The 15,797-nt window shown below is 44.1% G+C and overlaps 1 protein-coding gene across 2 annotated transcripts in view; it reads right to left on the bottom strand.

The window, feature by feature from the left end:
- Nucleotides 1–558: 558 nt before the first annotated feature.
- Nphp3 (nephrocystin 3) overlaps nt 559–15,797 on the bottom strand; it is a 35,430-nt gene continuing 20,191 nt past the window's right edge. For both annotated transcript variants that reach the window (XM_050139516.1, XM_050139517.1), the window contains exons 14-27: nt 15,360–15,462; nt 14,354–14,436; nt 13,737–13,875; nt 12,186–12,350; nt 10,400–10,494; nt 9,560–9,682; nt 8,451–8,637; nt 8,057–8,298; nt 6,885–6,960; nt 5,739–5,866; nt 4,469–4,709; nt 3,365–3,490; nt 2,736–2,851; nt 559–2,146 (exon numbers count right to left, since the gene is read on the bottom strand). In XM_050139516.1, coding sequence (XP_049995473.1) covers nt 1,966–2,146; nt 2,736–2,851; nt 3,365–3,490; nt 4,469–4,709; nt 5,739–5,866; nt 6,885–6,960; nt 8,057–8,298; nt 8,451–8,637; nt 9,560–9,682; nt 10,400–10,494; nt 12,186–12,350; nt 13,737–13,875; nt 14,354–14,436; nt 15,360–15,462 — 2,005 coding nt within the window. In that variant the 3' untranslated portion in view covers nt 559–1,965. The remainder of the gene's footprint in view (nt 2,147–2,735; nt 2,852–3,364; nt 3,491–4,468; nt 4,710–5,738; nt 5,867–6,884; nt 6,961–8,056; nt 8,299–8,450; nt 8,638–9,559; nt 9,683–10,399; nt 10,495–12,185; nt 12,351–13,736; nt 13,876–14,353; nt 14,437–15,359; nt 15,463–15,797) is intronic.

The raw sequence follows: 15,797 nt of genomic DNA, 5'->3' as shown, positions 1-15,797 counted from the left end.
GCTTTTTTGAAGATTCTTTTAGAGTACTGATCACAGATTACTGAAGTTGTTTGAAGGTGGTAAATATGATACTTTTAGTGTATTAAATAAATCATGAAATAATCAGATTTTAAGCTTTGATAAATTAGTTTTAAGATCAATATCTGTGAATTCAATTATTTTCACCTTTCACAGGGGCAAACCACAAAAGATAAGTCATACTTATATTTTAGCTTTTTCCTCCTGAACCTTGAGCCTTTTCTGTGCATCCCTGTCTAGTTTAAGTCGCCATAATGGTGTCTAGATTTTAGTGGTGCTTCTGAAGCTCACAGGCTCAGGAGTCACCTGGCCACCTAGCTCTCAGGCTGCCTCTTAGTGGCTCAGGGCGAGCCTTGCAGTCTGACTGTCAGTTCTGGATGGCAATGGCGCTGGCCCAGCCTGCGCTCACCACAGTTCTTCAACTTGATCAAAGTACCAAGTAAACTTGGCCAATATTCAAGTCTGCTAAAACATGTTCAATGTTTATTTTTAAATAATTGTGCAAAGTGTAGCCCTTTAGTACAGAGTGCAAAAAAGAGAAATTAGCAATTGTACTTTTATTTTAAAACAATGGAATACAATTTCTGTGTCATCTTCATAATAATACATATTGAGATCTTACAAAATTTTTAATTGATGAAAATTTTACTATAAATATACAAATAAAAACTAATGTGGCAATATTTATAAAAATCTATAAAAATATTTAATTTCAGTATAAAAGTGACAGCTAATTGACTGAGGTATAGCAAGATTGATTTAGACCACTTAAGGAAAGAGAACTGTCATGACTTCTTTTTGTGTGTTGAGGACTACACTCAGGGTCTGATGCATGCCACCACTATGTCCCCAGCTCTACTTTTTTATTTTGTGACAAGGTCTCACTAAGTTGCCCAGGCTGGCCTTGAACTCACTCTAAGCTGGCCCTGTCTGTCCTTGAGAACTCCGAGGCCTGTGAGCAGCTGGGAGTCGGGCCTGGCCTGTGCCACAGTGAGATCAGAGTGGTACAGAGCCTGTGGTTGCCCTCAGACACGGCAGTGCGGCACATTGCTAAGCTTCCCTGGAGACAGCGCAGAAAGCAAGGGCTGACTAAAGCAGCTTAGCAGAAAGGAAGACTGGAAAGCAAAGCCAGGCATGCACTTGTGATCCCAGCACCCAGGAGGCCAAGGAGGGATGATCAACCTGAGCTGCACAGACCCACACACCCAGTAAGAGGCTGGGGAGATACTCAGTTGGTGAAGCGTTTGCCATGGGAGCATAAGGACCTAAGTTCAATACCAGAATCCCCTTTAGAAAGCTGGGCATAGGGATGGAGGAATGTAGTCCTGTCTCGGGAGGTGGAGACAGGTGGTTAGGTTACCAGGATTCAGGCAGGCCAGTCCGCCTAGCTAAGTGAGCGAGCACCAGGTCACTGAGACACTGTCTCAAAAACAAAAAACAACAAAAAAAACAAGGCTGACCTCTGATCTCCACATGTACAGGTACATGTGTGTGCATATTCTCACAAACCCAGAAAAAGAAAAACAAGAATTCCCACCTAGTTGGTTTCTCTGAAGACTGTTCAGATCTTTCATAAATATCCCTTTAGCCCTTGGGCATTGTTTGAGGTAGAGGACAGGGTCAGAGCCCTGCTGGGGACACCACCAGTGACTGGCAGGCAGGCTAATCATGGAATTCCTAAACCCCGGGCTCCTGCCAGCTCTTGTTCAGAGACAACCCACTCCTCAAGTCATTAGAGTGCTGATTTCTACACCCTGGATCTCATCCCATGGGAAATGGATTCTTTAATCAAATCGGACACAATAATTCATTATAATTCAATACAACCTCATACAAATACCAGTTAAATAAGTAGGAAAAATGATTTTCTTTAAAAATACTGTTTTGAATTCAAACGCTCCAGATGTCTGTTTTATCCTGAGGTATTCCTGCAGAAAACTGGAGCTGTTACCTTTGTCCTTGGGGAAGGAAAATATTAGGTGAATGAGTTGCTTTAAAGATAAACGTGTCCCCACTTGACGACTGCCTTGAAGGAGCTTTTCCACCCAGAAGTGATGCCTCTGCTTCTTTTATCTCCATTGCCCTTTTGTACAGTTCAGCAGCCTTTTCAAAATTCCCTTCTTCATAGCTTTCAAAGAAAAAGACACAAGAAATAGGCTTATTATCAGGAAGCAGCTCTCCTTTCTAAATAGCCATCCTAGACACAGAAAACTACATTGCAAATAATTTCCCATTCCCATTGCACTTTCTTTCTCCTCGTGTATGCATGCGTGTTCACTCAGGTAGACCAGTTAGCCAGAGTTCCCAAACTCACCTATATCTACACTGGGGAATTCTGTCTCTTGTATGTGCACCATTAAAATCATGTTGTAATGGTGTAATGGTAACAAGTGTTGTTGTCATCTGTGTCCCGAGGTGAACACACAGGAGTGAGCTAAACTCAGCACACTTACCTCATCAGCTCTGACGTAAGTGGCCCTATCAGGCCAGAGGCAGTAGCCGGATAAGCCATCTTCACTAGTGGCCACGATACACGAAAAGTAAGCCCACCTCACCCTGATTCTGAGTATCACTTGAGTATCTAAAGCTACATGAGACCAAAACAACTAGTTCTCTCTCCAAGAAAGACTTCTCAGCAATGAATATTTCATGCTGTCCTGTGACAAGTCAAAACTATTCAAGAACTGGGATAAATGAGAAGCCAGGAAAGTTCTTACCTGAGCACAGCTAAGTTTTTTAATGTTTCTCCAACCCGAGGATGCATCCGCCCCAAGCTATCTTCATAGATCTTCAGTGCTCTTTCATAAAGTGGCAGGGCTTCACTGTGCTTTTTCTTATTAAAAAAAATAGTGCTCGCTTAAACATACTGTTTATGAAATTACTATTAATGTATTCTATACTGAGCTGACCTACTTTGGTCAGCATTTTAAAAATCTTAATATCCTCCTATGAGATGCAAGTAAGCATTATTTTATGACCAGTTTTAACTGGAGAATCGGTACACAAGAAAGTCAAAACTCATTTAAGTCCTGGTACCAATTAACCTGAATCCGTGATGTAAGCACAAGCCTGCTCGTGACCCAGCAGGTACTTAGGCAGATGCTCAGAGACTGTCCTGTGGGTGACAGGGGTCCCCAGAAGGTGAAAAGCAAACCTGAACCCAGCAGTCAGCTGGTGTTTAGCTGAGACCAGCTTACAATTCTAACTTCAGTAATGTTTGAGGTATTTAAAAGAGAAGCATTAAATGGTAAAAAGCATTATTTTCTTTACTGTGCCATTAACTCGCATATATATATATTACCTTCAGATCATTCATTTGTAAACAGCTGAAAATGTAGATGCTTACCATTTGGCTGTGAAGGACTGCCAAGTTCACCAAGGCAGTAGCGACACTGGGGTGCTTTGAGCCAAAGGATTTCTGCCGAATTTCAACAGCCAATTCATACAAAGGTACAGCTTTGTCAACTCTTCCCTGAAAAACAAGAACGTAATCTAACAATATGAGAGCTATAATAGATACTGTCTGACCAGAGCTCTCCCCAGAAATAAATGCATCAAACAAAGATGCAGAAGCACCTTCTACAGCTGAAAACCCAATAGACCAAATGGAGCTGTTGGGAACTCAGCCATTGTCTGATAACTTGGAAAACGCTCTGTTTACTCTTTAGTGTTTGCGGTGGGAGAAAAGCCCAAAGGCGTAGATCTGTTACTGTACTTAACTCATGGAGGCATCAAAATAAAACCACTTCCCAACTGCCAAGTCCCCTCTGGGGTTTCCTGGGATTTCTCAGCCACAGAAGCTGGCCTGAGAGACAGCGCATTAGCTCACTACATGAGCTTCGGTGCCGGGGCCACCAGCAAGGGAGCCACCCAATTCTTAAGAGAGCCAACCGCTCTGCCACTGCACCACTCAGAGCAGACTGTGGCCAACTTTTGTTTTGCACAGATACAAGAACCCAAACTTTACCCCCAAGGCAAAGAGCTGATATTTAATTGTTGATAAAATCAGAGAGGATTGAAATAAAACAAAAATTTTGTAAAAATAAATAAATAAATAATAAGGCACTGTCTGCAGCCTTGGCCGCTGGCCATTTGGTGTGTTTTTGTTAATAGCAAGTACAGTTAGTGGGTTTGAAAATTCCTGAGATGTAATATAAAAAGAGATCACATTCATAATGTTGATAAAACAGTTTGTATTTGAAAGGAACTCATCTACAATGTTGGTGGATTTGTAGTTGGAATGTATTTTCCGAAAACTAAATCAGTATCTTAATTGAATTAAATCTGAAACAATAGAAACCTTCACATTCTCAATCTGCTAGAAATTAAACAACGTTGTTTTAAAAAGCTCACCTGAAATAACCTCCCATCGGGACAAACTAACTAGCTCGAGCAGTCATGGCTTCTCTGGTACATTATAAAGCATGCAGGCATGGTGGGGCGGACTTACTGTTTTCTTATACAAGATAGCGAGATGCTTCACTGTGTAGGCCAGAGAAGGGTGGTCGGGCGCCAAGGCTCGTCTGCGGATGTCCAGGGCTCGCTCGTAGAGCGCCTGGGCTTTATCATACTGCTTCTTTTCGTTGTAAAGAGCCGCCAAGTTATTCAGGGACTGGGCACAGTCTGGGTGATCTGGCCCCAGAAGCCGCTCCCTCATCTCCAAGGAACGCTTCAGAAACTGCTCTGCCGTTCTGCAACAAACCCCCAAATGCCTTAAACAATTTCTTCTCTAGGCGTCCTAAGCCCTAGTGATGTGGAGGACAGAAACCTGTTTCTCCCTAGACACACCAAAGTGAAGGAGTCAGGCCAAGTCCAGCCCTTTACCTTCCCCCCACCCTTTGTTTTCCATGAGGCATCAGTTCACCATCCACTTCTCCCAGAAAATCCCACAGCTATTTTTGGGAACCTAAGACCTTCATAGTGATCAGACCTGTGCCAATGAAAGGCGTTGGCATCCCTTCCTTTTCCTTAGGAGTTAGTACCAACAAAACAAAACCTGTTAGTAAACAGAACTTAAGTGAAGTGGATGAATGCTGTGGGAACTCCTGCTGCCAATAGCCTTTAAGATACCAGCCTGCTTGGGCGTGGTCTCTTACACTATAAATGTAGCTGTAAAGCCTGCACTCGCTTTCTGCCTTCCAGATCTCCCTTCTGGCTGCTAGACTGTTCCTGTTCCCCATGGTTCTTGTTCCCCATTTGTGCAGAGGACTATAGTCTAGGACTATGATCTGTGAGTCTACTCCTAAATAAATACCCCTTTATCATAAATGATTCTGAATTAGTGTGGCATCAGATGAGAGTTGCACTTTTCTGAAGTTTCAAATTTGCTGGCTGTTTCTGACAGCTGAAGAGACCTATACACACGTGGCTTTCAGACACTGGAGGTGGAGGTATGTGGAGGCTCTTCTGTTCACGTGAATTAAAGGGTAATACAGTAGCCGGCCACAGTTTCTACCATGGCCCTAACAGTTTGGAGTTGCCTCTGAGATCTCATATATGAGCACCCACTTTTCACAAGCACAAAGGCCACACCAGGGGAGCTGCAGAATAACCCTGAGGCTCAGAGACTCCATGGAAAGGAAAAACCATCAAACAGGAAGCTGGCAGAGCTCTTTTCTAAATCTTTGTTTCCCCTAACTTTGGATTTGATTGACATGTAAAACAGCTTTGTACCAAAGAGCCACAGTGAGTACTTAATCTCCGAATGCCCTGGTACTCACTCGAGGTTGTTTTGAAGGTAGTAGAGGACACCCAGTTCGTTGAGGGTGCGGGCATTCTCAGGCTTCTCCTGGCCTAGCGTGAGCTCTTCTAACTGCAGAGCCCGTCTGCGGAGCAGGGCAAACCCGTACTGCAACACAAAAGCGTAACCACTGAGCACCAACCTTCATTCTGGAAGTATCTACTGGTGTCCTAACAACTTTCTCTTTCGTCTTGATGGCAGCTATTTTAAGTAGCACGTGTATTTATTTCTACACGGAATCTTGTTCACAAATTCATTCAACTTTATGAGATTATTTTAGTATGGGATATGTCAAAGCACTTCAGAAAAGACTAGAAACAGCTCGCTGATCTTTACCAACTCTGGTGCTACAGATACAAACATCAGGTCCTTGCAGTTTGCAATAACCGTGCTTGTGTGCACAGCGTGCAGGCAGAAGCCAGCTGTCAGCTATGGCAGGTCCTCGGTGTTGACTCCCAGTTTCTGCCCACCTTATATTTAGAAATGGTGTCACTCACCGGGACCTGGGATCACCAACTAGGCTAGGAGAGTGACAGTGATTCCCCGGTGTCTACCTCCACAGTGCTGGGATTACAGGAATGCCAGCAGGCCTGCCTTTGATTTCATTAATGTGAGGGTTGGGAATCCAGCACAGGTCATCATGTTGGTGCAGCAAACATTTTGCTCACTGACTATCTCCTTAGGCCCAGGAACAGAGAACTTTAAGCCAAACATGCTATATTTAGGTTTCTATCAGCAACCTAGAAACATTTAAAACATTGTTTGCTTATGGGAAACAGTTTTCTCATTTGAATTTCACAGAAGATGCTGAACTTCTATTTCCTTCCCTAACTTTGTAAAAAAGAGTCAAAGTAGCTTGAACAGCACCTCCCAGAGTCTACCTTCAGCTGAGCTTTCTAACTTAAAAGCCCGACTGAGGGTTGGGCTGTTCACCAGCACCACTCTCAATATGTGCTTAGAAATAAGAGGACACAGCCAGTCAGGGCCTCGCCTGTGGACACCTGAAGCTTGTGGACACCTCGCTTGTGGACACCTGAAGCTCTCCAGCGCGAGGTGTGCGCACTCATGAGTTCCCGTCTCATCCTCCCCTCGGGTTCAAAGGACAACAAGGACGCAGTCTCATTACCAGGCCGCCTTTTCTCCTTGTGGCTTGCTGACGGATTATAACGGATTTTTTCCTAAAATGTTCAGCTTGTTCATATCTTTAAAAAAAAAAAAAACGAGAGGGAGGAGGGGGAGAGGGAAAATGGTGAGTCAGGGAAAAGAGCATTCCAAGAGCATAGTCATGATTCAGGGAGACAGAAAACACTCTGGTACAGCCTGGGGTGGTTTCAATAGTTAAAACAACAGGAGTCTAGTGGCAGCTCGTGCAGTTCAAAATCTATGAGGAAACCCACAGAGTCCTCTATAAGGCTCACATTGAAATGTTTTAAACTGATTTAATGCAGTCTGAATCTCTAGCAGTCTAAATCACTGAAAAATCTCAAACTTAGGTTTACAGTGAGCACCTTTTACCTGGACAGGCTAATTTTTGGTTAGCTATAGATGCAAAACTCCAGACAAAGTTAGAGTATAAAGCCATACTTACAGAAGTTCAAAAGAAAAATTTCCAGAAAGCCCCTCCAATGGTGGGGGAAGAGAAAGGATTTCTGAGAGAGGAAGAGAGGCCACTCAGCAGGTGCCTTGTAGGTAGAAAAGCCTTACAAAAGTGTATTATTGTCTTACTCAAATGGCATCAGGGATCACACCTGGGGACACACACAAGCTAGGCAGATGCTCTACTGCTGACGTATACCCTCACTTTGACAGCCTTTTTATTATACTTTCTCCAGCCAACATTTCCTATAAAGGATCTGTGGTTGATAGTTTAGGCTTTGTGAGCACGCGGCCTCTGCCAAAACTAAGGAAACCACAGAGTCGACCACAGATAAAACCTAAATAAAAAAATGTGTCTGGGAGTCGATAAAACCTTCTTGCCAAACTGGACTTGGCCACCAGGCAATGGCTCATGGTCCCTGAAGTGGTGATGTGCTCAGCTTTACAGTGATGGCTGGTGGAAGAGTCGGAGTTCAAACCTCAAACGACATTACTTCCACACTCACGCTCTATCCCTCATGCATCTTCAATGAAAATCCAAAACCAGAGACCCGGGGATTCTAATTTTCTTTCTGTATCCCAGGAAGACCAGAAAATGCCACCTGAACACCATGCATGGGATAAAGGGCCCCAAAGCAAGTTCCTGCATTAGAAACACCCGCCCCCTCCATGACGTCAGCATGTGAGGCACGGAAGACTTACTTATTTTGTTTATGGTACAAGGCTGCGAGTGCCTCGAGCTCCCGGGCAGCATGTGGATGGTCGACGCCGTAAGCGTTTTCCGAGATCTCCAAGGCCTGTTTATAAAGCTGCTCTGCATCCCCAAACTTCTTCCACTGGACGTACACACTGGCCAGTTGGTGGAGGGACTGGGCTACTCTCGGGTGGTCAGGATCTAACGCGGTCTCCCGAATCTCTAGGGATCTCTGTAAGGGCACCACAGCCTGGGAACAAAGGACAGAGGCTGATCGACGCGGCAATTAAAGGGCTAATCAAACCCCACAGAAACCCCACCAGAAAGAAAACGGCTGGGAAGAAGAGACATATAAACAAGGAAACAGGGAGAGTCATCCTGCCTCTGAATCACTGAGGTTACCTGGCTGAGAAGGCCGAGATCCTTTAGAAACCGGCCAAGGGTTTCATACAAGTCAGCCAGGCACAGCATGTTCTCCTCGCCTTCGCAGTTCCCATACTGCTTCAGGGACTCAAAGTACTCGGCCGCCATGGCACCTTTGTCTTTGCCAACGAACTGCCAGTAACTCAGCAACTCGGCAAAGTGTCCTCTGTTCCAACAGACAATGTTAACTTGACGAAACCGTACTTTAAAATCTACAGCGAATAAAAATGCCGGAGTTCCTTTCTAGGGAGCTGTTGACAGTTTGTGCAGGGGCAATCATAGCGCAGTGACAATTTGTCCCACTGCTCCCAGCTGTGGCGTGGAGGAGACTGTCTGACCTCCCCCCACCCCTCACCATTGTCTGCACAGAAAGGGACGTCAACCTCGCCTGCTGTGTGAGTGCACAGCGTGGCGGGAAGGCCTTTGCAAGCTGCCAGCTGTCACTAAGATCTTGCTTAGTCTCTGGTGCAGATTCCCTGGAATCCCTGGTAGACATTTCATGCCGAAATCATTTTAAATGATGGGAATTAGAATAGGAGAAACTGGCGAAGCTGACCAGCTTCCATTGCATATCCACCTCGTGATTGCCACTACATGGGTGTGTGTGTGCGCGCGTGCACGCACGTGAATGTGCGTGCGTGTGTGTCAGAATAGCAGAAACTAGCACAGCATATCAGCTCCCATCGCAAATCCACCTTGTGATTGCCTCTGCACGGTTGTGTGTGTGTGTGTGTGTGTGAGCGTGTGCATGCGTATGCCTGCTTGTGCATGTGTGTGCGTGACCGTGTTCATCTGCAGGTAATACTGAGGAGAACAAGAGGGATACCATTCAAAATTGCCCTGGGGTCATTGCAGCTGACTTTTGTAAAGCAGAACTTACTTCCCCCTGGACAAACAAGATCTCCCGATAATTTATAAACTATCATGGAAACCCCCGAACCCCCACCCACTGTCTGTATTTCAGGTGCTGCTGAAACTATTCTGATTTAAATGTAAAAACAATTCCATTTTGTCAGCGTTGTTAAGCACACAACCACTAACTGTTGAAATCCACCCTCTGGGGAGAGGACGTAGAAGGAGCCGCGGACCTTTTGTAAAGGTCCTGAGACACGAAGAGATTGAGGAGGCAGTCGTGCAGCTTCTGCTTGCTTCCTTGCTGCTGGAAAAGCCACGGGAGCTCGTCTGCACTTCTCCAGGTCACTCTGTCCTGACTGCGGGAGAAAGGAGGCCACACGGGGAGACCTTCAGCTAGGCCAATATCAGGAACGTTTACCATTCCCACTGTGAGACAAACCCCTGATATTCTGGCGCGGACTCGTCCCCAGGCCACTATGAGGAAGCAATAAAACACTGAAACATTGAAGGGGTTGGGAAAGTAAAAGCCCCAGAGCATTCAAACTCCACAGGCCAAAGGTCTCTTCCTAAACCAAGGCAGAAAACCTTCAAAGGACCTAATACACATACACAGAGGTACATGTACTTGTGTGTGCGTGCATGAGAGAGAGCATTCACATGTATGATATATATTTTAGTTATTTAAACAGAATAAAATTAAAGGTAACAAGTTGATCTTTTATCAATGTCATAAGAAAATTTCCATAAAATGGCATTTTTTTTTCTTGATATTAGGTAGATACTGGACTACTTTCTTGCCTTTAAAGTTATTTATTTGTTTCTTTTTTATTTAAATTTGAGATAGGGAAGGAAGGAAGGTCTCACTCAATTTAGGCTAGACTTGAACTTGCTCAGTAGCCCAGACAGACTTTAAACCTACATTCCTCCTGCCTCAGTTTCCCTAGAAACTGGTATTAAGGCCTGTGCCACTTGACCCGGCTGAATTTTACACTCTAACTTAGAAGCTAAGAGAGAGAAACAAGAACTCAAAGGCAGAGTGTGTTGCAGAAGAACAGGGAGGACATTTCTGATACCTGAGCTGGGAGGTGAAATAGTTGATCAACTTTTGCCTGTATGAAGAGATGAGGGTAGGGTCTGCCATGTACTCCAGCCTCACTGTTTCCCAGGCCTGGAGAGAGAAGAAAAAGGACACCAGATTCTGTTTTAAGTCACTGTACATCTAACAGCGGATTTGCAAAATGCAATTTATTAATTCTCTTTTATAGTTATATAGTAGAAATAGCCCTACAATATTTTTAAATTGAGGATATGCTAATGCCATAAACTCAGTTTAGTATAAAAATTAAGAATTCAAAGCACAATTTAATTTAAATGCTTTCCTTTACAAGAGTTGCTGAGGTCATGGTGTCTCTTAACAGCAATAGAAACCCTAACTGAGACAGAAGTTGGTACCAGGGACTGGGGTATTGCTGTGAGAGGCCCAACCATGCTTTGTTTGGAGGACTACAAACCTTGGGACTGTGTATTAGAAAAGAAGTTGAAAGCTCTAAATGGAGTTTAATGGGCCATACTAGTAGGAGCATGGATTTGAACTGTGGGGACCTGGCTCAAGCGGATTCAGAGAAGAATGTAATATGTGGCCTAGAGAACACTCTTGGGATATTTTGGTTAAGAGTGTGGCTGCTTTCTGCCCTTGTCTAAAAACTATGCCTGAGGCTACACTGAAGAGGTTTTTGTTGTTGTTGTTTTGGTGTGTGTGTGCCCATGTGTGTGCATGCACACACACACGTGCACACCTGTGTGTTGAGTTGCCATGGTCATCGTGTCTCTTCACAGTATTAAAACCTTAACTAAGACAGTGACAAAGGAGCAAAGCTGTGGAATGACAAACGTTTACAGTGACGGATGTGACGAAGCACCCTCGGGTGAAAGAATTCCTATACTGCTCAGTCACGGCAGACATATGATAGGAATTCTCTTAGTCAGCGGTTTCTGAAGAGTTACAACTGTGGGCCCATAGCAAGTCTGACACCTTCAAGGACCTCTACAGTCTCGTCACAGCCCTGTGAGAAGCTGGAAAGTCTGCACAGCATGGGGCTAGCCCAGAACAGCTTCTGAGCTGGGTGGAAGGGCTATAAAACTCCTTTGATTCTCCTCAGGTTTGCATTCCTGGGAAGAAACTCCCTGATTTTGCTTCATGTGTTTTATGACTTGAATTTCGATCCTTTCTATTTTTAACATTCTATATGTAACATGTAACATGAAAGATACTTTCTTGTTTTATTTATTTATTTTGAGGCTCACAGCATCTTGCTATGTAGCCTAGGCTGGCCTAGGATTTACAAAGCTCCTTCCTCAGCCTCCCAGGATTATAGGCTTGTGCCACCATACCCAGTTCCTCTTAATAAATGTTGTGGGGTTTGAGACATGATCTCATACAGCCCAGGCTAGACTACATAGCAGAGGCTAGACTTGAACTCCTGATCCTTCTGTATCTACATCACAGGTACTGGGATAATGGCTGGCATGTGCCCCTGAGCCTGGTTCCTTTTAGTAAAATTGTAAGTGTTCAATACACCATTGTAAACGACAGAGACAATATTTTGCAACAGATATTTAGAACGAAAGCCCCTTGGCACCACCTTTGAAGCAATAGACAACAGACAATGCTTAGTGTCAGATAAGCTCACATGCAATCTAAAGCCAACACATAAAACTAAAGTGTAACGCCGAATTTTGGCTTCTGATGCTAACATTGGAAACGTTTAACATGGTATAATATAGTATGGAATGCTACGGTGATACTTGTAAGTAAAAAAAACCCCTTTGCATTAAAAAGATGTTTGAAATAATATTTACCTGCAGATGCTGGAACCTGAGCAAGCCACAGCTGTAAGTCAGCAGACACATTTTGTGTAAACTGTGAACAATGGAGGTCAAGGAGGCCCAGGACATCTCTGGATAGAGCTCCATCAGCTCCGACTCACTCACACCATTGTGACTAACGTTGATGAGGCAGAGAATCTAAACAGAGAGCAGAGCACACAGGGACCATAGGGCACCTCAGAAATCACAGCCGAGAATTTCTAAAACTCCTTAAGATTTATTAACTTTTTATCCAAACTTTGTCTCAAAGAAAGTAGAGAAGTAACTGAAGAAGTCATCCTGATGTCAACTTCTGACCTCCACATGTGTACAAACTGACAAGTGCGTTTTCCCACGCATACACCTGGAAGTACATGCAGATATCACATACACACACAGGTACACACACAGGTACACACACATGTACATACACACGAACACACACAGACACACACAGAGACACACGCATGCACACACACACCCCTTAGCCAAGACAATCACAAGAAATAACAGAAAAAGACAACTTGCTCGATGAAATGTGAAAGCTTGTCTTAAGGTTCTAAGACAATATATCATTGGAGAAAAAGCTAAACTGAATAGAAAAGCCTAGAAACAGACCCACAATTTCACGTGAGCTTGACATCTGCCAGGCAGCATTCCAAGTCAGAAGAGAATATACATTATTTCATAAAATAGCAGTCTGATAGCCGCATAATGAAAGGAGAAATAAAAAGTAGATATTTTTCTCTCACATAAACTAAAATGAATCCACATGAATTAAAGTCATACACACAGATTATAAAGTGTTTTTGACGGAAACTACATGAACATACACTACACAGGGGCCATTTAAAACAATGGAGTTTTTAAACACACATCAGACCAGAACTGTTGGTAAATTTCATTTTACCAAAATGAAAATTTAAATAAACACCATCGCAGGTGACAAGACACAAAGGAAAAAGACACAGAATTTGCATTCAGTATGAAAATTTAAGAACTTCAGACCAATAAGGAAAAGAAAACGAGGAGTCGGGAGATGGCTCAGTGGTTAAAAACAGTTGCTGTTCTTTCAGGGGACACGCATTCAGTTCCCAGCATCCACACTAGGAGGCTCACAACCACAGGTAACTCCAGTTCCAAGGCATCCAGAGCCCTCTTCTGGCCTCCTGGAGGACCACCACTCACATATGCACCCCAACAGACATACAGCTATACACAGAATTTAAAAAAAAAAAAAAATCAAAATGAATTCTACAAGAAAAACAAGTACAGATGATCAAAAAACCTAATTTAATAAGGAGTAAAAGTCAAGCATGGTGGTGCAAACCTATAATCCCAACCCTTGGATGGCTGGCCCTGGAGGATGGCTGTGAGTTTGAGACCAGCCTGCGTCCCAGGGCACCCAGAGCTATAGAGCAACTCTGTCATATAAAACACAAGGAACGGGACAATGAATAACCACGAAAGCAAAATTTCAGTGATAATCTGGTGGGTGCTGCCCTCTGGCAGGTGCTGCCCTCCAGCAGGGGCACTGTTCCTCACCTGTGTCACCAGCTCTTTATCCACATCACTTGGCATGGCTTCCCGGATGGAGCGGAGCACGAGTCTGTACAAGGAAACTGTATCTTGACACTGCAGGCACTGACGAAGGGTTTTATCCAAGTTGCCTGCTCTCCCGGCACTGTGGGAATTGAGAACAGACCGAATCTCATACAGGCTGCCAATATCTGTGAGGAATCTGGGGCACATAAAAACAATGACCTCTATTTTTGCACTATAACCCATAATGGGAATTCAATAAAAATACAGAGAAATGATAGTTTTCTGGGACTGCCGGAGTCACTGGGTTTATTTTATTATACCATTTAATCCATGTCAAAGAACATGTGCTGAGAGTTAATTTAATGTTCACTGTGGAACATAAAAATGAGGAAGGGTTGGCTAGACTTTAGAACAGACAGTGGAAGACCCCTCCTGATCACTCCGTCCTCAACACTGAGCCACAGTCTCCCGAGTGAGTGTGAGTGTGATGTCAGGAAACGGGGGGACATCCGAGGCCAGTGAAGCTAGTTTGAGCAGCCATCACTTTACAGAGAAAGTGGACTGCAGCAAGACGAACAAGATGAACCCCAGCAGAACCAAGGGAGACGCCCACTCACCACGCCATCATTTTGCTGAAAAGGGTGACGTAGAGGGCATTGCAGGTCGCTGCGGAACGGCAGTGTTGGTCTAGCTGCTTCTCCTACACCAGTTTCCAAAGAAAACAAAACGGAAGTAAGAAAAGCAGCCTGGGCTCATTGCTCCTGGGCCAGCCACAGCTGTCCCAGCAGAAGGACACTGTCTCTGTTGCTAACCCTGATGTCACAGGTGTAACAGAGGGAGTCTGGCTGCAGCCAGACTTCCAGCTGCCGAAGGAAGATGCAGCCAATAGAGAGACACTTTTCATTTTGTAAGAATACCTACTTGACACTATATACTCTTCCTAAATGCTAAAATATTTGGGTTGCTTCTTCTATGTCTGTCATTAAAAACAGAATGGGGGTAACTTGGGAGGTAGCTCAGGGGATAAACAGCTTGCTCCATGAGAATCTGAGGTCAGATCCTGAGGAGCCCACATTAAGAAGCTGGGTGTGGGGGTATATGCCTGTAACCCCAGCAGTGGGAGGTGGGATAGGAATAGGGTGGGATGGCAGAGACAGGCGGGCTTCTGGAGTTTAACCAAATGCTGAGCACCTGGTTCAGTGAGACTCTGGCTCAAAACAATAAAATGGGGAGCAATAGGGGATAACATCTGACTCTAATCTCTGGCCTCCACATGCATCCACATACACACAGGTATACACAGGTATACACATGGGTGCATGCACCACATACACACAGGTACACACATGTATACACATGGGTGCATATACCCACATACGCACAGGTATACACAGGTACACACATGGGTGCATGCACCACATACACACAGGTACACACATGGGTGCATGTACCCGCATACACACAGGTACACACATGCACAGCACACACACACACACACATAGTTTAAAGGGAAGAATTATTACCAAAATAATCACTGAAATCCAGATTTCCTCATGAGAACAGAGCTCCTATATTGAATTTGAAGTCTGGCAGTAGAGAAAACAGTGGAGTGGGAACGCTCACCTGCTCTCTGCTCAGCGTTGTGTCTACAGAGCTGCATTCTGCAACTATCATGGATTTTGCATCTTTGGAGCTTAAAGGATCGAGATGCAGTGTAGGCCACAACCTTTTGTTTAAAGAGGAAAAAAAGAAAAAAATTTCTAACAATGCAACAAAGACCATAATCCACCACAAACCCGTGGATTTAAAACCATTAGATGAGTTGTTTTTATGCGATTTTATAAAATAAGCTAATGGAATCTGCTAATCCCATTAAATTGTTGCTTTATTCATTCTAAGGTTTACCATTACATCGACCAATAGTCAAAGCGGAATGCCATAAGCTACATACTTGCTGGCTAAGCGGGACACATCTCTACTTCTACCTTCAGGACTTGCATTAAACTAGACGCAGTGCTCAGGAGGAGCAGTTCAAGACGGTCTCTGCACTCAGCTTCTTAC

The sequence above is a fragment of the Alexandromys fortis genome, unplaced genomic scaffold, assembly GCF_014885135.2.
Source record: "Alexandromys fortis isolate MF-2015 unplaced genomic scaffold, M_Fortis_MF-2015_v1.1 scaffold_36, whole genome shotgun sequence".
Classification (NCBI taxonomy): domain Eukaryota; kingdom Metazoa; phylum Chordata; class Mammalia; order Rodentia; family Cricetidae; genus Alexandromys; species Alexandromys fortis.
Note: the sequence above shows the minus strand (reverse complement) of the source record. Positions and strands in the feature narration are given on the sequence as shown.